Source organism: Elaeis guineensis, chromosome 8 (assembly GCF_000442705.2).
Source record: "Elaeis guineensis isolate ETL-2024a chromosome 8, EG11, whole genome shotgun sequence".
NCBI lineage: Eukaryota > Viridiplantae > Streptophyta > Magnoliopsida > Arecales > Arecaceae > Elaeis > Elaeis guineensis.
The window spans coordinates 4,839,344-4,864,405 of NC_026000.2; the positions used below are offsets into that span (position 1 = coordinate 4,839,344).

At 37.4% G+C, this 25,062-nt stretch overlaps 2 protein-coding genes across 4 annotated transcripts; one reads left to right on the forward strand and one right to left on the reverse strand.

Annotated features, from left to right (window-relative positions):
* Positions 1 to 6,696: 6,696 nt before the first annotated feature.
* On the reverse strand, positions 6,697 to 10,553 carry LOC105050675 (protein trichome birefringence-like 19). Its single transcript, XM_010930788.2, is given in 5 exon segments — positions 6,697 to 7,061; positions 7,064 to 7,102; positions 7,105 to 7,233; positions 7,236 to 7,773; positions 9,998 to 10,553. Coding segments are annotated over 5 exon segments (1,359 nt in total). The 5' UTR covers positions 10,541 to 10,553; the 3' UTR covers positions 6,697 to 6,951.
* Positions 10,554 to 15,685: 5,132 nt separating this feature from the next.
* Positions 15,686 to 22,517, forward strand: LOC105050674 (protein FLX-like 2). 3 transcript variants are annotated; one of them, XM_073262243.1, is made up of 6 exons: positions 15,935 to 15,993; positions 18,551 to 18,631; positions 19,923 to 20,493; positions 20,630 to 20,787; positions 20,899 to 20,999; positions 21,656 to 22,517. In XM_073262243.1, exons 2-6 carry the CDS (start codon positions 18,622 to 18,624, stop codon positions 22,091 to 22,093), a joined length of 1,278 nt encoding a protein of 425 aa, XP_073118344.1. In that variant the 5' UTR covers positions 15,935 to 15,993; positions 18,551 to 18,621; the 3' UTR covers positions 22,094 to 22,517. The 3 variants fall into 3 exon arrangements, with proteins under 3 accessions (XP_073118343.1, XP_073118345.1, XP_073118344.1); XM_073262242.1 differs by lacking the exon at positions 18,551 to 18,631 and having other exon boundaries at positions 15,686 to 15,993; XM_073262244.1 differs by lacking the exon at positions 18,551 to 18,631 and having other exon boundaries at positions 15,923 to 16,061.
* Positions 22,518 to 25,062: the final 2,545 nt, after the last annotated feature.

Sequence of the window (25,062 nt, forward strand, 5' to 3'; positions counted from 1 at the left end):
CCCTCCCTCCCTCCCCCTTTTGATGCAGCGAGATGGACGCGAGGCAGGATTACTGGGCTACATTGGGTTTGGGTTAACGGCAACCTGACCCAACCTAGACTCAATTTCTCCATATTCTCTCTCCATCCAATCTAATCGAATTTATCCACACGTTTTCACACGAATGACCTGACCTATGCTTGGATTAGAATTTGTAGAGTCCGGTTAGGATGGGAGACAAGTTTACTTGATAAGCTAGAGCCAAGTTGGGCTAGGGTTGTATACTCAATCAGCTGAAGAAAGAGTTGATTGGATATATCTATAGAGTACAACTGATTGGATAGCATCTTTTATGATCAATTACGATGGATTCGTGCTATTAGGGACATCAATGTCATTATTTTAGATATTATAGGATATTTTGATAACTGATGCTAGGGGATATGTATACCCCAAGGGCCATATAAAACTGCAACTCTAATCAAAAAAGGAGAAAAAAAAAAAGGGTTGATCTCAAACTCACGGTATCATGATCAGTGATTCTTTATGGAAAAGAATCCCGGGCATAAGTAGATAATTTTTGGTTTTTCTTCTAAGAAGAAAAAAAAAAAAGAAGAAATTCAGAGCTTTATATCCGCACCATTATCCTATTTAGAGAAAGTATGATACACGATCAACTACATTTGCTAATTGACAAAGCGTATTTTATTTATTGGTGGTCATTTTGTTGCCATTGGTTCAACTGCATGCTGTTGCATATTGCCATAAAAAATTATTTCATGTGTTGATACATTTTTGATTATTCCAGTTTTCATTGTTGAATTCTTTCATAGGCTCTGGTGAACATCACTCAATTTCTTTGCAAAAACTCAAGCTTTACTCTCGAACAAACTACTTTCATTGTGCTGAACTTGTAGCTATCCTATTAACCAAAAAATTTGCTGATAGCATGTAAGGGCTGGATGTCATGTTAATGTAAAACCAATCTGACACACGAGAAGTGACAAAAAACTTTCTGTACTTATTCAATTTTGTTTGGCCTTTGATACGTTGAAAGCTTTTGATTTTGGGATCATAGTATGTTTCCCCTTAGCTTTATCAGGATTATTGCATTATTCTTGATAAATAGAGGACTAGAAAAGATGCACGATGACACAGAATCAACATTCAAGGCATGGTAGTGTGCTTTAGAACGGGATAGCATTTTCTTGACCACGCCAGATCGGGCACTAGGACGTAAGCCAAAACGTCATAACACCACCAACAAATCAGACCTATATAACTTTTTAGAAACCCATCTGGTAAAACGCATCAAAACCAAAATTTATGATTTAAGGAAAGACTGCAAGGTTTTTCTGGAGATGGAAATATAAAACATAAAAAAAACACCACAAATTTCTTGTCAGAAAAAAAGAATTGTAGATTAGAAAAAAAAAAAGTGACATTAATAATATCACTTACTTAACAGGCAGTAGGGACTGATTAATCTTTCAAGAGACCCTAAGCCGAAAAGCTACGAGAAGAAGAATCCAGGCAAGTACTTAAAAAGAAACGGAACAGTTCTAAGGTTGGTACCGAGGATCAGATCTACTGTAATAAAAAAATATTTTATTATTATTATTAAAAAAATATTCGATTCGCATGACTTTCGTTTATGACCAATCATCGAATCACAAATCATACAAGACTCAAATGGCGATTCTCTTCATCTGAGTCGAGAAATTTCTTTTCACATGTGAGTACTTACTCCATGCCCAACGACCATCAAGTAGACCAGATAGCATTTCTATGGATCGATCAGGACATAGAGCATCCACTCCCTTATTTAATCCACATGCGCATGTTTCGAACATGGGATAGGAACACTTTCTTTGAATGTTGGAAAGTTTTAGACATAGGATTGGCCAAAGATGGGACCCAGACAGTCATACAATTAGTCCCTATTCTCGATTCGCACCAGTGCATCACCTCAAATGCATGTTCATGTTCATCAATTGGAAAAGAACACCATCCCCTTTCGAATACTTCTACACTCTAGACTCAGAGGATTCCATGCACTTCATAGTGTGTGCTGAAACAGAAAGGAAACCTTTTAAACTGGTACATCAATTCAAACACTAATTCATGTGCAACGGTTGTAAAAGAACACTAACCTCTTCTGAGTATACTATGATCCGGTACTTTAGGATCTCCCAGTCCCTTACTCTCTCATGTTAGATTACAATTACCCATCCTCTACTAATGTGAGGTCTACGCCACCTGAGTTAACCCTCCTTTCTATCTGTTAATTCATTTAAAAAAAAAAAAGAAGGATCTAGTCACATTATCTAGTCTGTATGCAGAGGCCATCACTAATCATTCAATGAAATGATGGGAGAATTACCCAGGTCAAAAAGCTTGGAGGAACTCAAGGCTTGAACACAGAGTGGGAACCTCTTCCAAAAGGATGGGTGCAATAACTAGACTGCTTCCTGATTTGCAGGAAAATTGTATATTTGTCAATATCCATATTCATAAAATTCACAACCAAGTGAAAAAACTGCCCATATGATTTACACAATTGAGTTCCCAATCCAGAGTTTTTGGGTCCAGAGCTCTCATGCCCATGAAATACGGCAATTCACAACATACCTTGCTGTCTATCATAATGCTTTGTGCCTACAACCTTACCATACAATTTTTGCCTCATTTGTACACCTCTCTTTCTCCGTGAAATAAAAATTCTAGCCAAGACATAACAAGGACTTGACAAATCTAGCTATTATATTATCATTATCGTCAGTTTTCCAACAAGTAGGTCAGCCATAAAGATCAAAGCCGAGGGTGGCTCCGCAGAAGAATTGAGTAGAACACTATAAGCAGCTGTTAATCCAACATCAACTCTCCAATATCCTTGTTAAATTCTTGGACAAGTTAATTTTAGGCACAAGAGAAGTCTCAAGTGATGTAGAAAGCTTATTGATATCTAGGAAGACATTAGTTGGTGGTTGAACAGTGGAGCACATTTGAGCAGTGAGCAATCCACTAGAATTGCCTTGGGACCGACCTGAGCCTTTTTAAGGGGAATAAGTCAATGGCCAATGCAATGACTGCTTTGCAAAACTTCTTCAACCTTTAAAGTTCTCATTTGAACTCTTAACATTACTTTTATTGAAACATGATAATTTTTTTCTTTTAATCAGATTCCAACAGAATAACTTTTTGCATTTCCACAAAAAACAAACATGGCCATAGAAAAATAAATGAACCGTATATAGATATAAAACCTGGCAGCAAAAAAGAAAAGATTCTGGCCTAGGGAATTGTGAAATAGCAATCAAAACCATGAGTTCAATCTACATGTCAGCAGGATACATGAAGAAGGAAAAATATACAGATGTGTGTAAGATATCTGAAAGAAGAGAAAGAAATTCCAGATAATTTTAATGACATAAGTCAGTTGATGGCTGGTAGGCTATATTATTATAGCATCACGGGAGTCCTCATACCAACTGAATAAAAATTAAAAAAAAGTAACAAAGAATAAGTATATATATGAGTTGAAATAAGGAATAAAAATCAAAACTAGACAGAATGCTTATGTATTATTCATAGAGTGTTTTTGTGATAAACCAACCTGATAAGGCGAACAACACAAAAAATAACCAAAAAAATGTTTGAGTGTTTAAAAGAATTAAAAATGCTGTATAATTCAATGAACAGATCAGTGAAGTTAATGATTATGGTAAGGTTATACCTTTGGTTGCAGAACAACAGTTGCAAAAATGAAAAATGAAATCAGTGTCAAAATAATACTAAAGGTGTCGAGGCCAGAGTCATGTCCAGATGGAATAAACCATTAGAAGAGCAGTCCTGTAAAGGAGAGCGTAGCTAAATTGCAAACAAGTGATACAACGAACAATGCCGTGTATCTACAATAGAAAGGTCTAAGAGAAAACTCCAAATTCTTTTAAGCCATATGCAAAGATGATTATTACCCTAAGCCTAGAATCTATCAGCAACAAAGAGTATTAGGCTATATGCATAGGTGAAGACAAACAAAACTGCTCATTTTTCACAACCCAGTTGATCTTCTATCCATGTACAAAATCCAAAAAGAGAAAAACCTGCCCCAGAAGGAATAATCCTGGCCCAAATTATGATGTTTTCTCTACAATAATAAAGTTGATTATAAGATTATTGCCAGGGCCATCGCACAAGAAAGGCTTCTGGTTCGCCTCAATAGTTCATAATATCATACATCAAGAAAATATTAGACTTTCTACTGGTTTGTCAGGTTTGTTTTGCAAATTCTAATCCAAAACAGAAAGGGAAAAAAGAAACAGCTTGTTTTTGTGTTGGTTCACAAAAACAGTTAGTGTGTCAAAAACTTACAGCAAGATCAGAACGTATAGCCCACAATAACTGGAAATGGAAGAACCATGTGCCTTTGAAGACACAATTCAAGCAAATCCCGGCATCTTCAATAAAATATCACACGATTACAGAACCTTTTTTTCAAAAGCTTCAAGTATTTGATAATGAGGAGTAGTGAGACTTGAAACAACCGAGCATTCAGGTCACAAGATAACAATCAAACACATTAGCAAACAATACAAGCTCAACTAAGAGTGATACATACACTCAGCCATCTTCCTGAGTAGCTGATGAAACTTTGATTATTAACTTATTCAAATGAAGAAGCTCAAATATGATGTCACAATACATGTAGCAGATACACGTAGAACGACCATAACTACACAGCTTCAGCACAGCAATTTGGAAGACTTCTTTGCTGTTATTTCATCGTTCATATTTAAAAGTTGTCTTATATAATGAGAACTTCCCAAAACTTTGTCATAGCCTGCAATGGTGCTTCTATGGGGTTCATTCATACACACTCACTAACATCTGAGACCTAACCTCACCTTTTGCCATATCTTGCCTTCATTACATCATACCAAACAGCGACTCATCACCTATCACTTCATCCTCCATTAGCACCACATTTTGGCTTCATCTTAGAGTCTTGGCCTTAAACTATCTATGAGCGAAATCATCCGACCCTCCTCGAATAAGCAGGGATTTCCCAACAACCCAATCTAATTATTCCCAGTTTGAACTTATCTTTTTTTGATGGAAAGGGAAGCAAAGCTTTGCCACCCAAAATTTATTAGATCAAAGTTTACAGATACATATACACGATGAGAACCCAGTTTGAACTTATCAACCCAACAAAATCTCCATTAAATTTACGAAAAGAAAGCACAGTTTCTACCTCAAGAAACTGTCATCTTCTATCGACCAAGATTTCTCCTTTAAAGAACAAATCCAACAAATCCACTAAATAAAAATTCAATCACATAAAGCTCCGAAATCTCACCGTAGAAGGTGACGAGGCCATCGGGAACGAAGAACATGAGAATCACCAGCACGCCCCAGAAAACTATCTTCACCACCCACCCGCATGGCGTACACGATTGCGCGGATTCTTCTGACTCTCGATTCCCGCCATCAGAATTGCCACGATGGTAAAGAACAAGAAATTCCCCAAGCTGATTCGAACAACTCCCTATACGTTGTCTGGTGGAATTTTTAATCCCTAGAACAGGGGAGATGATTCGAACGACTCCCTACACAAATCGGAATCAAAGAAGACAGGAACGATTGATATAAGGGTATAAGGGTTCGGAGGGGAGCTCCTCCATGAGTGGGGCGGAGTAGGCGATGCGGCCGACTGGTACCGCCACCAACGATCGGCACGCTCGCCGCCAGAGGCGGAGGTCGCTTAAATCCCGACTTCTTCTTCTACTCCTTCGTGGGAAACCCTAATCTTGGGGCTTTGGGTTTTTGGAACGGAAACGGCGCTCAGCGAGAAGAATCTCTCTTTTCTTCTCGAGGAGGACATACAAGAGAGGCGGGAAGCGAGGAGAGGACCGCCATCCGATAATTGCCAGCGTTCCAAGGAATCCGTACGGCGGCGCATACTGTACGTCGAGGCAAAATTGTTTACTGGCCCTTCCTTGCAACGAAAATTACTCATTAGCTCTTCGAGTACGATCCCTGCTTAGAGTCGGCAACATCTGCCGACTTAATTTGACGTTGAATATATACCAGCCTCGCATTAGCGTACAGTGTACATCGAGGAAAAATTATTTTCCGGTCTTTTTTTGAACCAGAATTACTTAGAAGTATGAAAAAAAAAATTGTATGTTGATTTATTGAGGAAACTTATATATGAATCCTTTGTTTCATTATGAATACTTATAAATTATGCATTAAATTGAGAAACAGGGTAAATTTGAAGTAAGGTAACGTTGCGTTTAGAAATGTGAGGGAAATGCCTCGTTATAATGTGGAAGAAATTTCTTTGGGAGAATTAGAAGATTAGCCGGTAATAATTTTCACATAAATTCAAATCTTTTTACACGAATAGCGTAGAACTGAAACTGGTCGGATTAGGACGTATCATTTGATGGAGACGGCAAATCATTTGCCATGTTCATATGAAACGTCTATTGTAATAACACAAATTCAGCCATAACACTAATTGTACGTACCTGCTCCTATCCTGAATAAATGGACCCTTTCTGTTTTGTTCTTTTTTATCTTTTAATTTTTTTTTTTTTAAGGGAGAGAATCATAAGAGGTGCACCAGGTAACATAAAGGGTTTTTTTTATGAAGGTGGGGTTCGCAGCCATACATATCTTGTATCTCAGGGCTCCCATTTCCATTATTACCTAATCCTACCATTTCCAAGCCTCCTTCAACCTCCCATTAATCTATACATGCACCTCTAACAAAAGATCATCTTGTTTTAGATCTTGCTGAAAATTTACTTTTATTTCAGGAATGTAGCTTTATGCAGTGCAACGCACCTGCCTTGCGAGCCAATATAATTACAATAACTTAAAATCACAAATCATGCATGTACATAAAACAATAACGAAAAGCATCGTACAACTAATAATTGATCCCTCTTTTATCCAATTTTATCTGATCCTCATCTTTCTCTCACTCCAATTAAGCCGGCCTGAGGACGATCTCCCACCCTCCATCTTCAACATATGAAGCAAGAAATCATTCCACGTGTCGATTGGCCCGGCAAACACCAATGGACACAGTCATTGTTCAATGCAACTTGGCATTTGGCAGATGGCCATAACGACCGGGGTGCCCATCCGGTCTCAGCAGCATGACTTCAGTAGTATCCAACAACCTAAACTTGAGACCCTTCTCTCTGCCCTCCTTCTCAGCCGCTTTGAACTCCTCCATTGTGTCAAATAGAGCTCAAGATTGAAGGTCTCCAGTCTTGTCTCGTTGCTTCTGAAAGGTCTCTTTCTAATGCAGTCCCCTCCCTTGTCCCACTCACCGTTCTCGAAGTGGGCTGGAGCAAAAGTTCTAAGGAATGTCATACCTTTATAGCCTTTGAGATTGAGCAAGGCTTGGAATGTGGTTCTGAAGGCCATCCTATAGCCGTAATACATGGTGAGATCAGTGATGTTCTCTTTTTTGCAGTAGAAGCACCCTACAAGTTGGTTGTTCTCATAGTACATGGTGGGCCGGAAGAACCAGTGTCCGGCGGACACGATAACGTAGTCGAACTCCTCGATCTTGGTCGTCCAATTGGTATCAGGTTCATCTAAGTAGAGGTCGTAGAGACCAGTGAGTAGTGGGCCATTGGGATCAGCATCATAAGCCTTCACGAGATATGGCGACCAGATGTTGGCTAGAGTGAAGTTATGGGTTGGGTAGAAATAGCGCCTGGACTTGCCATCAAATGTAGCTGGGGATACATCTTCCAAGTATGTTACCTGAAAATAGTGGATGAAAGAGGAAGTGCAAGGGAAAGTTACAATCTTACACATTAATTAAAAAATTTTTGTTCCAACTAGTTGGATATCCTTGAATACCATAGTTCTGCAGGTTGCAATATATATTCCTTTGTTTTTTATTAAAAAATCTGAGAAATTTTTAAAAATAATCTCAACTTCCGCATCTGTAAACATGTGTGTGTGTGTTGATATATTTGTTGCTAAGGATGCAGATATGGTCTCGGCCTTGAAATCTGTTTGTGCCAAGCTTGAAATAGACCATTTGAATAATTTGCGTACAAATGGATTCAAGACTAGGAAAGTGTTTCAGACTTGACCCAATAATTAAGTGCTACCGGTTACCACGGATGGGAAAAAATCTCAATTTTTTGTACAATAAGTTATGTAATTATGATTAGACCTGGTTGAGTATTGGGCGCTCTAGCCTGATTAATTTTTTTTGATCTGGTCTGAATCGGCTTTGAGTTTAGGTTTAATTTTGAAATCTGGTTCATTCATTTCGATTAGTCAAGTAAGGTAGGGTTCAATTTCCCATTATATTTGGACCAGATCTAGATTTTAGACATTATATTATTATTATTATTATTATTATTATTATTATTATTATTATTATTATTTCTCACAAGAGATAGAACCACGTTCCTGACTGGATTTAATCTTTGATAGAACTAAAATCTTACTATTTTGGACCCAAATTTGCTATATTTTGATTCAACTTTTTGTTGGTAGTTTGGGACCTAAACCACAATCTACAGGTCCGGAATTTGCATGTGGGTCATGTCTAAATCAAATTGAGTGCTGGTCTAAATCAAGTATATTTAGATCAATTTCCACCCTAAGTGGGACTATCAATATTAAAATGTTGACCATTGGTCCATATCGATGGCAATCTTTCGAAATGTTGGTATCATGGCTAACAATTGCTAATGACATACACCTAGAGAATAAGTGGATTCTAAAATGAAACCCCCTCTCAACAAGAGATAGGCACATTCTTTGGACTAAAATCATGTTTGCATGTCACAATTATGCGAGGCTGTTAGCTTGCCCTAGTCTTGCCTTGTCATGTTGGTTAAAATGTCCGATTTAAGCGATTCCTACTTTGAAACGACATATGCAAGCCATCATTCTTAAAATTCCAATGGCTAGCTCTCTAGGGCTCCACATGAAAGAAATATGTGGACATGGAATTGTGCATTTTGAAGGGGGCCACCTAGCCACCCAACTCAATTAGTTGTGGATTGACATGTATTTTGATCCATGATTCTTTGATGGGACCACCAAATTTGGTAACACACACTATCATGCTTGATGTTATTAGCTGTGATCGTAGCGCATGCACGTTAGGTATGGAAATAGTTGGATAAGGATATTATATAGAGAGATATGACATTATTAATTAGGGGCATGCAAGGCCGCTATTATGGTTGCATAATTAAAAGATAGTTGGAATGTCTACCGCACAATAGATGGAAGCCAAAGCCCGCAGTCCAAATTTTAAATATTTGTATCGTAATACGAAAACTCAGCCTAACCTACCAGATGCATGTAATGTTTAACAAAATGCTTGCCAAGAGGCATGGCCAGAACCGACGTGATCGCAGCTGGTCCCAGCCAACGCACTACTTGCATCCTTCACAGGATAACGAGAAATGGTTTCAAGAAAACCATTGAAATCGTTAAACAATATGACCTCTTGAAATATGTATGGATCGATGTGCAAACAACATTTATTTGGTTCAAACACTCGCAAACTATTGTCAAATTATGCTTTAGAATGTTTATTCATTGCAAGAACATTTAATATGGAAATTCATTTGGATATTTTTAATGTTGCAATTTATGGTCAATAGTTTGGATAATGATGACAACGGCATATGGGTTAATTATATTGCGAATGTTCAGTCATGCCATCCATATTATGGATATGAATCGTGAATGGCTAAAAATTCAGTTGAACATGTAACTTTTTATTTGGATCAGTGATGAAGACGCAAGGAAACTCCACATGCATGCTTGGATCAATTTCGAACCTTGTCGACTCAATTCGGGAACTTGGCAAAGCCTATGAGATTCTTTGCCTGCTACGTGACCGGTTAGAAAGTGTTCCATCCTTGCAGTGCAGCATAGTATTTGACAAATTATTATGACTAAATGGATGTGAAAAAAATTGAACAGATGAAAGAAAATTGAAGTGGCTTACCCTAGATAGGAGACACACCAAAGACTGCATCTGGTTTCTTCCAACGGAGTCTCCAACAAAGGCCAAGGACTTTCCTCTAACAAGCTCTAGGAACTGAGCAGGGTTGAAGATGGGTAGCTCACAGTCATTAGGTTTCCATCTCCACTTCATGAAGTCAGTGTCAGGCCTTCCATACTTCATACAGTTTTGGTGCTCATGGATCGCCCAACACGTCGCATTCGTATAGTATGGCGCTTTAGGATTTGGAACCCATTCCCCTTTAAAGATATCACATTTCTTAGACAATCCTACTCTCCTTATCGGATCGATGTCTTCATTAGAAGGAGGAGAAGAGGATGCAGAGGCAGCACTACTCTTCCATGGAAATGATGAGCCTAGTAAAGGGTAGAAATAGATGGGAGCAATGGTGAGGAGGACTAGTGTTAGTGTTAGAAAAAGAACTTTTTTTGGGGTGTTTTCGGGGTTTGTTTTCCTAAAAGAGGGAAGCTCTGATGCATAAGGCTTCATTGGAGTGGAATAGGATGATGAGAAGAAGACGTGCATGAAATGGAAAAGGAAGAAGATAGCTTGTACAATTTTGCAAGCTAGTGTCTGCACTTATAGAACATTTTGATTGTCCATCTTACAAATAACACCCTAGATTTAAAAAACTCTTCTCACATCCCTTTAATATTTGTTACCAATATAAGTTCGTGTAATTATTACATAAAATGAGATAATATTTTGCGAAAGGCCACTGAGAAGTTCCCTAAATGCCCATTCTAAAAGGAAGACACTCCTATCCATACGGAGTTAAAATTTCCTTTTTTTTTTGGTAGGTGGGAAATTAAAATTTAGTGGTAGAAAATAAGGAGTATATTGAGAGGATATAAGCTTTCAGGTGAAAGCAGGTCAACCATAGCTTTAAATAATGTGTTTGGATAGCCAATGAACTCTCACTGCAGATGCTGCTAAGAAGGAAAAGAGGTCGATAATGTCCTTCCTCTCCCTTCATGTAACACAAATTATATTAATGTGAGGCCCACTTCCTAAACACTATGAATGGGGTCTTCATTATAACTTTGCCATATTAGTTTGTTTGGAAGTTTCTAAAAGGAATCCTTAACTGACATGCATTATATAGAAGCTCCAGATGATGTGTAAGCTATATAGGTTGTTAGATACATAGCAAAAGAATTTTATCCATCACTCATGAAGTAGGGATTCGGATTATCTGTACCAAACATAGATAATTTAATCAATTACAGCATAGTTTATAATTACCTTCGCTGCAGATAGAATCTGTGGATTTTGTCAGCAAATTTTTAAGCAATGTGATCTTCCTCGTGGTGGCTTTGGTGTCCGGTTTGCTATCCCATAGTTTATACCATACACACACACACACAGAGATATACATACATACATATTAGTGGGGAAGTAGATCCATCCAAGTTAAGCTGTTCCCTTGAGATGATTGACAAATGAAATAGAGGCTCACCTGGGCGTGCAAGACCACACTTTTACACAGCATTACATGGGCGTGCAGCCAATCACATGCTAGTCCATGAGTGTGTACCCTTGCAACCATAGGCTTTTCCACACATTAGATAACAAAATGAATCCATTCATAATTAATTACCTTGTTCAGAGGAATAATTATGATAGATCGAATGATTTATATAAAGATAAATAGCCATTTTATGAGCAAGAAAGATAGAAGAACGGGCGGCACTTGGTTTAATCAATGCGTCTGACATCTAATGATAAACACAGTCATCGGATATGTCTTGCCCACCTAGATTGATCACCCGTGCATTGGAAAGTATTTGGGCTGGGTATGCAAACATGAAATTGGATGAAATCTGGCTTAATAGGGTTCATAAGCAAGAGCATTTGGATTTGTTTACCCTGCCTAATCGAATACCAGATCAATGCTAACATTTAATTTCTATGAATCTGTCAACCTAAACTTGGATTAGTTTGATAAGCATTGGAATGAAGATATGTTTCATCTAAATAATTCTGTTAACTATGTATGATGTTGGTTTTATTCTTTTAAATAGTCTACATGTAAAACCTTAAAAAAAGCCATATATATTCACAAAGCAATTAATGGAGAAATCTGTGCAGAATTTGCTGCAGTTATTCAATTTGTAGAATTGCATCTTAAGCTTCGCTATCCAATCTAGTACAAGGTCAATTTTGTGGGAATTATGATCCACAATTGGTTTATTCCTGACAATGACTGTTCTATCTTCATTTTTTTCAGTTAACATAAGAATTGAGAATGGTGTGACTCACAAGAATCAATATAATGTATATCCCAATAATTTTTTCGCAGGTGACAAGGGCCTCATCCAATCTAAAGTGAACAAAATGCCCAACATTGAGCTTAACCGTTAGGGAATTTTAGAATTCGCCTTTGCCTTCAAATTTTTAAATTTATTGTTTAAACATTTGCTCATTTTATTATAGTGATTGTCTTTATCCATAAAACCATAAATTTTTGCAACTTGAATGATTCTGAGGTGGTAGTTCTATGGTGACACCATACCCACCATATTTGGTCACTGTCGAAAGCGCCATCTAGGTTTCCAAGTGATACACCCAAACCATGCCGACAGGCATCTTTGCCAAAGGGCCATCATGAAGGCTCCAAAATGGAGGATGAAGAGAGGTAGGAAAGCATGCATGGGTTGTTATAATTCTAATTGATCAAAATAAATCCTTAGGTATAAAAAATACATTATACGATTAGTTTGTTGGTATTATTTGGTTGGTGTTCCATGCTAATCATCCTCCTCACCAACCCAAACTCATACTCAGAATTTGTCGTAGTGCAAGATATTGACCAACCCAGTCCCATTTACTGTAATCAGTTCTTTCCATGGGTTAAGTCCTTTTAGCAAGATATGGACCAGCCGAATTCTAGAACCCCCTGATCATTATCTATTGGAATGTGAGAGGCTCTAGTGCTCCAGCAAAAATGAAGGCCGTTGAACATTTAAGCATATCTTCTTGTGGTATTGTGCTTATCCAGAAGGCCAAAGTGGCATCACCTATGATGAGCCTAGAATTGATGAATGGTCTTATCTGGATTCCGATGGCTCATCAGGAGGGATTTTGATTGGATGGAATTCTTGTCATTTCTCTATCAGAACTTCTATCCAAAACTGATCTCTCTCTCAGGGACTGGTATTGTCAAGCTCTGAAGTCCGCCGTTTATGGACCAAACAAAAGACACAAAGGGATTTGAACTTGTTTATGAGGTGAGTGAGAGGAATTTGTAGCCAGTTTGAGGAATTGAAATCGGAACACAAAAGGATTTGTTTTTCTTATTGATGAATCCCAATCAGCTTGTGTCAAAGGTAGATCAATTATCCAGAATTTGCTAAGCGCCCATGAAATGATCGCTTACTGCAGAAGATCTGGTCGGAGGGAAATTTTGTGTAAGCCGGGAGGGGGGAATAATTACAAAATTCTCTTTAGAAATGGTCTGCCTGGTGAATGGTGACATAAAGATTGTTCTCATATCGGTTCTCATGCTTTCGGAACCTAGAGATTGAGTACCTTTCGTGCTGTTCTAAACACATATAGAATCACAGTTATAGGGAAAAAAAGTATGATATCCTTTGCATGAATGGGATAATCCACAATGATCCATGTCATCTCCTACCCCCGCCAAAAAGCACAAAGACTCATTAGAGAATTGACACAAAAGGCCATGAACTTTTGCAATTTAGGGCACTTCACCTGCACTGTGTGAGCAAGTGATGAGCAATACACTGCCGGAAGAAAAAAATATAATTAAATTTTAATATTATAATTATAGCTAAGAGCTCATGACTCGGCACGTGAGATATCATCCACTCTGATCTATGAGCCTCCCAGTTTTATTCTTCAAAAAGTGTCTCACGTTGAAAGAATGATTCTTTATTATTATATAAGATATACGAGCGGGAGGAGCCCCATAGTTATAAAGATGGCCACCTATCTGGTGCGTTACTGTTGCAGCCAAAGATTCATGACTCAGCACGTAAGATATTATTTACTCTAACTCATGGTCCTTATAGTTTTATTCTTCAAAATACATCTTACATAGGAAGGATGGTCCCTTCCTATATAAGCCAGAGTCCGTTTTGATTTACAACTAATGTGGAACTAATGATACTCTCCCTTCTACATTACAATAATTAATATCTCACATCATTGCCTATGAAAATGCATGATACTTATATATTAACTAATGAGATGTTGGCAACCTAAATGTTTATGCAATAAATCATCAATCACATCTCATGAAAATTAATTATTTAATTAACACCGATAGCAGAAATTTGTGTCAGATCCCATGCGATCCAATCTCCAATCTGAATGATTTGTATGGAAGCCAGTAACAAATAATCAGGCTTTAGTTATAGTTTAGAATTTGGAGATAGGTTTAGTTGTAACTTGTGAATGGTGACTACGTGGGTGGGGGGCTAAAGTGAATTAGGGTGCAGGGCAAGAAGTGTAGTAAAGTGGGATCTGGAGTGAGAAAAAATATTGTATGCATAGCCATATCGGTGCATGTCACTAATAGCTATAGTGTATTGTGGTGAGTCATCATTGAGATGAGCGCATAATGAATAGAATTTATGTACGAGTATCTCAACAATTGATGGTGTGCACCAATGTTGTCAAGCATGCAATAACCTCATGGAGTGAAGTTTTATATAAGTGCTAAAGTGCCTGAACTAAGTTTTTTTTTTTTTAATTATTTTTGTTAAACTGCTCCCTAGTAGCCTAAAATAAAAAAAAAGGAATTCTCTTGGCATCCTGCATCCTTATACGCTAATCATGCATTTTGTGGTAAGACTAGCCAGTGATGGTCACTTTAATCTGACCAAATTATATGTGCTCATTCTAACTAAATCCTGGTCGTTGCTTTAACCATTTATGCTAACCAAAACAAAATGACGCAACAACGAATTGAGAAACTGCACCAAAATACGCAACCATACCTAGTACCAAATCTCAAAAAAAAGGAACATGCCATCGCATGGTCAAAAAACAGAACCCAGTTAACCGGTCATACAAATGCTGGGCATTGGTTCAATTACTAGCCACCAAATGGGTTCAAAATATGCTTTATAGGGTAAAATGCTGGGTGCATAAATGCAATTTGGAAGCCAATCTAGTTTTAGTCTTCTCTACTATCATCTTAGTCCCAATTTTACAAAGTTTGGGTCCACCAAGCATGCAATTGACACGAGATAAAGCCATGTGAGTGTTCTTGCAGCCTGAAGAGTGAGTGTACTACTACCATCCATAGGAATTCACAGTGTCTATCAACCTTAATGCCTGACCAGTTGTACGTAGGAGCCAATGAGCAATAGCAATAAACCAAAACATTAGTGAATTGATAATTTAACTTGTGGCAACGTGTCAGAACAATAATAAAATTGGTAACCAATAGTTGACTTGATATTAGTAGTCGTCCTTAGAAATGGATGATGTTGTTGAGGAGGCAGTTGCACTCCCACTAGGTTTCTTTTACTTTTGGCTTTTGAATGAAGGAGATCTTCACTCATTTCCTTCACAGATTCACAGATATGTTGTGTTTAAAGCGTTTCATCAAATCCACGATAGATAAATAAATCTCGGTTCGGCAATGCTTTACTATAAAATAGAATTTGTAATGCAGAGATCTAGCACACGCCCAAACAATATGAACACTGTGAGAAACTCTCACCAACCTAACGAAACACGAGGATCTTCCATTGGACGGCAGATCTTGCGGACGCACAGAAATCTCTGTACAAGTTATCTGCACCGTCCACAGGTGATCTGCTTCGTGATGCGTGCACAGTGCTTACTGGCGGTGACCACATCCTGCGCCAGAGATCAAGTCGCGAAAAATCCCCCAAACCCTAATACAACCCCCTCCGGCGGCCCCCCTTCCCCTGCTCATTCTCCCTATCGACTGCTCGAAGGCTGGACGAATCCCAACCCGAACCCTTGCGAGCGCAGAACCTGTGAGTCCTCCTTTTCTTGCTTCCGTTTCGTTCTCCCGCCGATCGTTCTTGACCGGCGAACCCCTAGGGTTAGTGTTCTTTTGTTGCATTGTCTCTTTTCTTCGATGTTTTTATCTTCTGTGGATTTTAACTTGTTGTAGCTTTCTCTTATGTCAAAGTTTTGTTTTCTTTTCGGTTTATTGATTTGATTTTTGGGCTCTTTTATAAGAAACATAGATAGAATCGCGAACCTGTGTTGGATTTCGAGTAGGATCGGTTGTTTATTTTACGATTGTAAAGATAACCAGTCGTTCCACATCACTGCTGGTCTCCGTATTTTGGTTCATTGTTGCGGGTTTTCACTTTTATTAAGGAAAAAATGAAGTGAGATGCAATGATTCGGGATCGTTAGAGCGATGGTGGAGGAAACCTATGTTCTCCAGTTTTCTATTGAGCTGATTGGATAAGACATCTAAGGAAAGCCCAATTGTCGGAAAAGTTTTCTCATAGCATATATTGCTTGAATGATTGGTGAGCAAGGATTAAAATTTAATCCCAAGTGCATATAGATGAATAAGGCCAATTGGTTACAACAAACATCAAAATGCTTTCGTTTTTGAACACCTGGATGCGGCAAACAATATGATTTAAAGTAGGATTTAGAGAGCAATGAGAAGAGAAGCAAATATGCTCCAGATAGGCGCGGGAATCACTCCTGTTTATTTTAATTGCAACTACGGTGGAGAGTTTATGCTAGATAAGGGGAATAGGAGAAAGTAGTCTAAAGGAAAGGATGAAAAAAAATCACTAAATTGTGGGAAAAGAGTCTTGTGGGTTGTGGTGCACCTGGTCCTCGCATTTGTGTCTTATCAAAGTGGGATCATTAGAAGAAGAGGAGATGTTGTGAGAGCTTCACTCTTGGTTATATCGGAGGAGAGAAAGGAGGTAGAGAGGGAGAAGGGTGAAGGAAAGGGTTAAAAAAGAGAGAGGGAAAGAGGAGAAGAGAGGAGGGGTGCAGTCATGGTTTTGGAAAACTGAGTTCTCGGTCATCTCGATGGGTGGCCAAGGCCAAAATGAACTGAGATCTTGGTTTACCTTGACAAAGTGAAACTAGAAAAACATGGAACGAACTAAGATTTTTTCAATATTAGAGCTGACATTTTAGTACCGATATATCAAAATCTTGACCCATATACCAAATTCAAGGTTAGATGCTATGTTTGTCCATCGATTTTGAAATTAATCAGTTAGGAAACTCATATAAGGAAGCAAAAAGGTGATTGGAAATATTAGTTGATATGTTTGTCTTGCACTGATTGATGTCTTGGAATTTTTAGGTTTATTATTTGCCAAGATATTATGTGCTAATATTTCATATATGACTGTATATCATTTTGTGGTTGGGGGTTGCCCTTAATACCGATAACCTTGGCCAGAGTGAAAACCTTGTGTCCAATTGAAGAGGAGGGGAAAAAGGATGAAAGACACCGTATATGGAACTAAGTTGCCGGCTACCCAACCATGTTTTAGGTTGTATCAGAGTGCATGCACAGCAAAGTTGACTTATTGGATGGGAAAATCTTAGCAGCTAACTTGTCGTTCCTCAAGTTTTCTTAATCTCAATATCTGTTTATGTGATTCTAGCTAATGAGGGAGAAAACTTGAGTCAATCATAAGAAACTTTTTGCATGAAATAAGTATAAACAGAGAGAACACAATCCATTTGTTGAGCCTGGGTAAGGTTCTTTAATCCACATACATCACAGTTCTAGTGAGCATTGGTAATCACAGAATGTGAGTTCTGGTTGTTGGCTTCTTATGGGGTGCTAAATATAAAGTGGAAATTGGAAGCTGCATACAGTATTTTGGAGCAATATGTTTTGTAGTTTTCTCCTGTGCAAGACTTCTGCCCCTCTCTATGTGTGTGCGCGTGCGCGCTCGTGTGTGCATGCATGTGTGTTGCTCATGCGAAACAAGATGGGATTGCTAAATTACTCTGAGTGGTGGAGCACTTGGTGGTGATCTGGTATGCTATGCTTCTTACATGTTGCAAATGTGTAAATGAGAGGATATGACTGAAAGACTCCTTGATGATTTTTTTTTTAAAATTCAAAAACTAAAGATGGATGATACAAAAGGCAAAGAGGGTTAAATATTGTTCATACCAGGCTAACAACATTCTCCAAATCATTGAAAAATCTGAATTTATTCTCAGTATACAGATTACTCGAGAATTGCCCAGTTGTTCACAAGTTTTATGATCTACCAGTGTATCATTCATGAATCACTAATAATATAAGAAAAATATATGAACCATGCATAGATGTTGCTATTTCTCTGATGCCAGTGCTGTTTATTTTGGCTTATTTCCTGTTCTTGCTCTTCCATGCTGGTTTTATGTTAATAAACGTATAAATTATTCTGTAATCTTATATTCTATTTCTGTTGATTTACTTTGAACCTTCTGCTATCTAGATCCTTTCCAAACTTTTGCTGAATTTTCTGATTGCTTTTCTTAAATGCTAAACTTGCGACTGTGGTCCTTAGATTTATAATTACTGGAGGAGTCTAATTTCAGGTCTGCAGTGTGCATTCCTCCTTTACTTATTGGCATTTGTGCCTTTTGGAAGCTCTTAAGACTTATGTTCCATGACTTGTGGTGGGTAATTACATTGAAATTGTGATCTAGTTCATCATCCATTCCTCATTGCATGTTTTACTTCCAGATTTGGAATTTATTCTTTGCTTTGTTCAAGGTGGTATGGGTGTTTCCAAGGATTTGGATGATTGATGTTGATCACTTATGGATCAAGTCATTTGTCTCATTTTCTATTTCAATAGTTATTATAGATGCTCATGGTTTGGTGAATGTCTTACTTCTACTGGCTTTTTGATCCACAAGATCAAAGTGCATATGAAATTGAAAAACGAACACAGTATTTTATTTTATTTCTGTTGGGTTGGGGGGGGGGGGGAGGGGGCGCGGCAGGCGGTGGTTGCTGAAAGGAATGCCTCCAACCAATTATCTTAATTGTCTTGTATTTACTCCTTCCCTTTCCAAGTGATTGCTGTCTTTGTTTAACTACCCTTTTCATATTGAGAGAAAAAAAAATCAATGCTAATAAGTAAAATTTCCCTGTCTTTTCTCTTTTGTTATTTCACTTTCTTTCCATTTATCTTCATTTCTTGCTTCATTTACATATTTAGATGTGTTCATCCGCAATAATAATTAGAGGCATTCCTTGTTAAGTGGCAGCATGCTTTTTGCTTCTTTGCGGCAGTGGCCTGGGATGATTTTGCCCTTTAAGACTTATAGTATTCTTTAAAACATTCTTGATAGAGGAATTGTCTAATGCATCCTTGCCAGGAGAAGAGGGAAGCTTGATCATGTTGGCTTGTTTTGTGGTATTTGGAAGGTGGTATGCTTGCTGATTATCTTTTCTTATGCTAAAAGATGTGGGAAATGGTTCATGGCACTTGCTCCCTCATTGGATGCAGGTTGCTGAATTTTTGCAGGAAAGATAAATTGTTCCCTGGATATAAGCCATAGTGAGTTCGAGGAGTAAATATCTAGTAACAACAAGCTGCAAACCTAATCCACTTATCTCTTTGATATTGGTTGGCTATTGTTATGTCTAAAATATGGTGCTTGAACTTGAGACTGCGATAAATTCCACTTTGGAATTTTGCTCCTTTATATGCTATATTTTTTGTGTTTTGCCTGTCATCTGAATGTTGGATTGTGGTATGAGTGAGATGATGACAGAAGATATACTAAGCCCACAGTTGTTTACTGCATTATGTTGAGTTCTGTCAATTGATAACATTGTAATCATCTTTTTCCTGTCTTTGGTGTGCATTTTGACATCTCTTCTTTTATGTAGTAGTAAATTTATTAGTCTAATAATGTTCCCTAGGCTGACAAGTTTCTGTTATTCCATCATTTGCAGACAGGATTCTGTTGACTGTGATGGCAAGCAAAGGCCGTCTACCACCTCATTTACGGCGGTCTCTTCCTGTCCCTGGCATGCTGCACCCTGAGCCATTTGGTCCAGGCATCCGCCCTCCACCTGGTGCCTTTCCTTTTGACGTGTTGCCTCCAGAAATTATGGAGCAGAAGCTTGCTCATCAACATATGGAGATGCAAAGGCTTGCAACAGAGAACCAAAGGCTTGCAGCAACACATTCCACTCTGAGGCAACAACTAGCTGCTGCGCAACAAGATTTGCAGAGATTGCAGACCCGTAGTGGTGCTGTCCATGCTGAGCAAGAGCAACAGTTGAGAGGTCTCAAAGAGAAGATAGCAATGATGGAAGCTGACTTGAAAGCTGCTGAGCCTATTAAAGTGGAGTTGCAACATGCTCGTGCAGAAGCCCAAAGCTTGATAGCAGCGAGAGAGGAACTTATTCCAAAAGTGCAACAGCTGACCCAGGATCTGCAGAAGAGCTATGGGGATCTTCAGCAAATCCCTGCACTGATGTCTGAACTGGATGCTGTTAGACAAGAATATCAACATTGCAGGTCATGATCTCTGTTCTAAGTTTGTTTTTTTTAGCAAGGTCATATATATATATATATATATATATATATATATTTTTTTTTTTTTTAAAGTGAAATCTAAATGTATTAGTTCAATTATCATGCTTTTCCATAGCAGAGCTACATATGATTATGAAAGGAAACTGCGCATCGACCACTATGAGTCTCTTCAGGTAATGGAGAGGAACTACATTTCCATGGTTAGGGAGGTGGAAAAACTGCGTGCTGAATTGACAAATGCTACTAACCTTGATAGAAGTGGTGCCAGTGCTTTAGGTATGCGTAGACACATAATTGCCTGCCTGCCTTTCTGCATGCAATCGCTTTTTAACTTATAGTGACTAGTGGATATTAAGTTTTTCATATGGCTCTTGTAATGTGTTGCAGGGGGCCCATTTGGTACCAGTGCTGTACACAGGGAAAATGATTCATCTGGGCATCATTCTGGTGGACAAAATGCTTATGAGGAAGGTTACAGAGTTTCGCAGGTGGGCATCATCTTCACTTTGTTTTGGTGAAGTTCGTCCAATTACTGTTTAATAATTGACTGAGATAATTTTCATCTGCATGCCCCACATTTCAAGATCATTTGCTTGACAATATAATGTATTCTAATGTGCTGACTTATTAACTGTGCTGTCTAATTTCAAGTTGCATATCAACTAGGTGCTTGTGCACTAATGCACAGTCTTTTTTGCTTCAAGCAACCAACAGCCATTGATTCTGATGACATTATGCAGTAGGCATTTTTGTACTGGAAAAACAGTAGCATTTAGTTTGTGCCATTAAGAAGATTCTGAAAAAGCACTGCTTTAGAAAATTTTAATCAATAAGGTGCCACCTCAAAATATTAAAAGGCTTTCCAGCAGGCAGTGTATGCTGAATAAATGGGCATTGCTAATTTTTCCTTTGTTCATGGATGATAAGAAAAAGGGCTGTCTCTGAATTTCACTTTGGTGGTACCATTTTGTTTTAGTTGCAGTCCTTGCTTAAAAACAGTATTTGCATTTGGCTTCAATTATAACTTTGGTCATTTCAGTTCTTAATTAATTATCAGTGGACCAAATAGACAGATTATTGATTCATACTATTTTTTATGTCTCTTCTGGATAATCTAAGACGCCCTGTAATTACTGAACTACAGGGACGTGGGCCTTCAAGTGGTGCAGCTTCATATGGTGGAGGTCCAGCTGGACCTGCTTCTGTCCAGGCTGGATATGATGCACCCAGGGGCCCCACATATGATGCCCCAAGAAATGCAAGTTATGATGCATCCAGGATTGCCGGCTACGATGCTTCCAGAGGCAGCAGCTATGAGGCACCCAGAGGTGCTGGCTACGAGGCTCCTATAAGATCTGGATATGATGCTCCTCGAGGATCAGGGGTGCCTCAGGCAGCAGTTGCTGCTGGCAGCAATGCTGCACCCTATGGCTCAACACAGGCACCGCCTGCCTATGGGTCAGCTCAGATGCCATCACCCTATGGATCGACACAGCCTCCGACCTATGGATCAGGGCAGACTCCAACTCGAGCAGGAGGTGGTTATGAAGCACCTCGTGGTGGGAATGCAGTACGAAGATAAGCTTGAATTCATCCCACCAAGCATTTTCTGGTTTTTTTACTATGGAGATTTCCAGATGATAATTCCCTCCCTATAAAACATCACCGGTTTCAAGGATTCCACCGTACTGACTTGATGGAAGCTCTTGTTGATGTTCCTAGAACTAGTGACTTACAGGAGGTGGAGAATACTTGGTGAACAGGAATGCACAAGCTGGTTAGTGATCAGCTAGGATTTTTTTATGAGTAATTATCTTCTTCCATTTGCTTACTAAATTTCAAATGTTTATCCTTCTTTTTTTTCCCATGCTCTTTATGCTTCTCTGAAATATTATGGGTTGCTGGCACGGATATTTTTGTTGTTTGATGGCCTCGTGGGCATAAGAAAACATGCCTTGCACCTTGATGCCTATTCATAGCGTTCCAGGTCTTGCCATATTACTGTATCAGCAAGTTTGCACAATTTTTTTTTTTTTTTTTTTTTTTCCTTTCAATAATGTGAGTTGTGCTGTGTCGGTTTCATTGCTGTGGAACTTGTTAGCTCTCTGATCAATCTCTCTTGTAAAGTGCGTGTATGTTATCAGCAAGCACCCTGGCCATGTAGCAGAGGATATGCCTCGTAGCAGCACTGAATGAGCTGTAGAGTGGTGTTACGCTAAAGCATGGATCATGGTCACCGTGTAGTTTCACTGTTCGGTAGCTGATGGAGCTTCAATGGCAAGGTGCTAAAGTGGCTTTTATGGTAACTGTGTGCTAAATTCAAAAAAAAAAAAAAAACCATCTACAACCTGATAAAAATTATTGGATGGTATGCTTACCAGAGGTCAGTATTTAAGACGGACTAGTGTGGGACCTCTTCATGTCGTTTTTTTGTCTAAAAGCAAAATTCCGGTGTATGCGTATAGAATCATGCATTTCACTCCAAGAGCACAGATGTTTAATCAAACTCACCATAAGTAGGTATAACATATTACTTGTCAAGACATGCATATGACATTATATTTAATGTTTGGATGCCCAATCATGTAATATAGAGATATTTAGTGTTTAAGCAAACTCACCATGACACTAAATATAACGATGGGAAAGGAAGAAGGCAAGCTAGCGTAAGAGGCAAAAAGTGAACAAAATTGGATATAGTGACGAAGGCACCATGATCACGAGCTAAACCGAAATAATGCTCTGGATTGCATGATCATGAAAGCATGTAAGACCTCCAGAAGTTGAGATGGCACAAAACCACATTGAAGAGGCCAAGAAAGCTTTTCAAGAATATTTTAGCCAAAGCCCTTGGGGTTTGAATTTGCTAAGTTAACCCTGACATTTCTATCTAACAGACATCTTTGAAAATCCAGCCATTTGCAGGAGATCTTCTCTGTTAGAGCAAATTGTCGTGGTTAGCGTCGCATATTCATACCCGAGAGCAGCAGCTCAGAAGATGTCAAACATCTTGCAAGCAAATGAACATGACTCAAACATCTGGAATGGGTCATAGTTATCTACTACATACCTTAGTAATTCTTCACATGTATGTCTTGCTAAGTTATGATAAGTTATGATGCGTCCATTCAATGGATCCAACCAGCTCATGAGCCAAGCATTCCCTGCTCTTGAATCAACAATTTGCATTCATGGGCCAGGCTAGTCTGCTTTTGTAACACAAAAAGACAAGTGCTCTTCCAAAAACTATACAAAGTTACCACTTGCCATATTTATATTTTAATTTTTTAAAGATCTATTTTTTTATGGATAAATATTATGAAAAAATTGATCAATTTTTTTATTGACCAACTTATCTATATTCTTATATTTTTCAAGATAAATAAATTACTTTCTATTAATAGCATTTATCCATAAAATTAAGAGACAATCTTAACTCATTTAGGGCCTACTCTTTTGAGGGTAAAAAATTTATCCAGAAATTTATATTTTTCTGAATAAGTATTTCTTAAATAATATTTAGATAGGAGAATAATTTATCTATATTCTTTTGCATTACCCGTTTTCTAAATAAATTATTAAGATCTATTCATATTTTCTATAATACCCTTTATTATATATAATTAAATAATATAATATAATATTTTATTATTATATATTATAATAATATAATATAATATAATATATTAATATCTTATAATAATACAATATATATATTATATAATATTATTATATATAATAATATAGTATAGTATATTATATTAGTATATATTATGATATATAAACATATTATATTATTATATTATTATTATTATAATATAATATAATATATTATGTCAATATCTTATATTACCATAATATATTATTATATATAATATAATATATTATATTATAATAATTTATTATAAATATTATAATATAGTATTTTATATTATATTATAATATACTATATTAAAATATATTATATTATATTATAATAATATATAATAATATATTATATATTATATTATTATTGTAAGGTCAAGGGTATATTAGGAATCAATGAGAAATGCTATTTTTTCAGTTGATATGAAAATAATTTAAACACCTCCTAGATGGATAAAATTTTTTTTATTTTATGGATAAATGTTATTTATGAGAAAGTTACTTACTTATCTTAAAAAATATGAGAATATAAGTAAGTTGGTCAATAGAAAAGTTAATCAGCTTTTTTATGATATTTACCCACAAAAGAATAGGCTCCTAAGAGATGGTTAAATCATTTTTCCATCAGCTAATAAAGTAGGCATTTAATGTTATTTCTAAAATATCTATCATCATTTCTAATATCTCCATTATTCAATGTCCAATAACTAAGCCATTCACATTCTCCAAATCTAAAAAGCATAAAGGGTATTATAAGAAATATGGATAAATTTTAGCAGCTTATTCATAAAAATAATAATGCAAAAGAATATGATAATATATTTCGAATCTACTTTTTCATGGATAAAAAAAGATAAATAAATTATTTTTTTATCTAAATATTGTTCGGAAGATATTTATCTAAAA

Coding starts and splice junctions, on each gene's coding strand:
- LOC105050674 (XM_073262242.1), top strand. CDS start 15,687: ATGAACACTGTGAGAAACTCTCACCAACCTAACGAAACACGAGGATCT. Junction 20,494..20,629: donor CAAGAATATCAACATTGCAG/GTCATGATCTCT, acceptor TTTCCATAGCAG/AGCTACATATGATTATGAAA. Junction 21,000..21,655: donor AAGGTTACAGAGTTTCGCAG/GTGGGCATCATC, acceptor ACTGAACTACAG/GGACGTGGGCCTTCAAGTGG.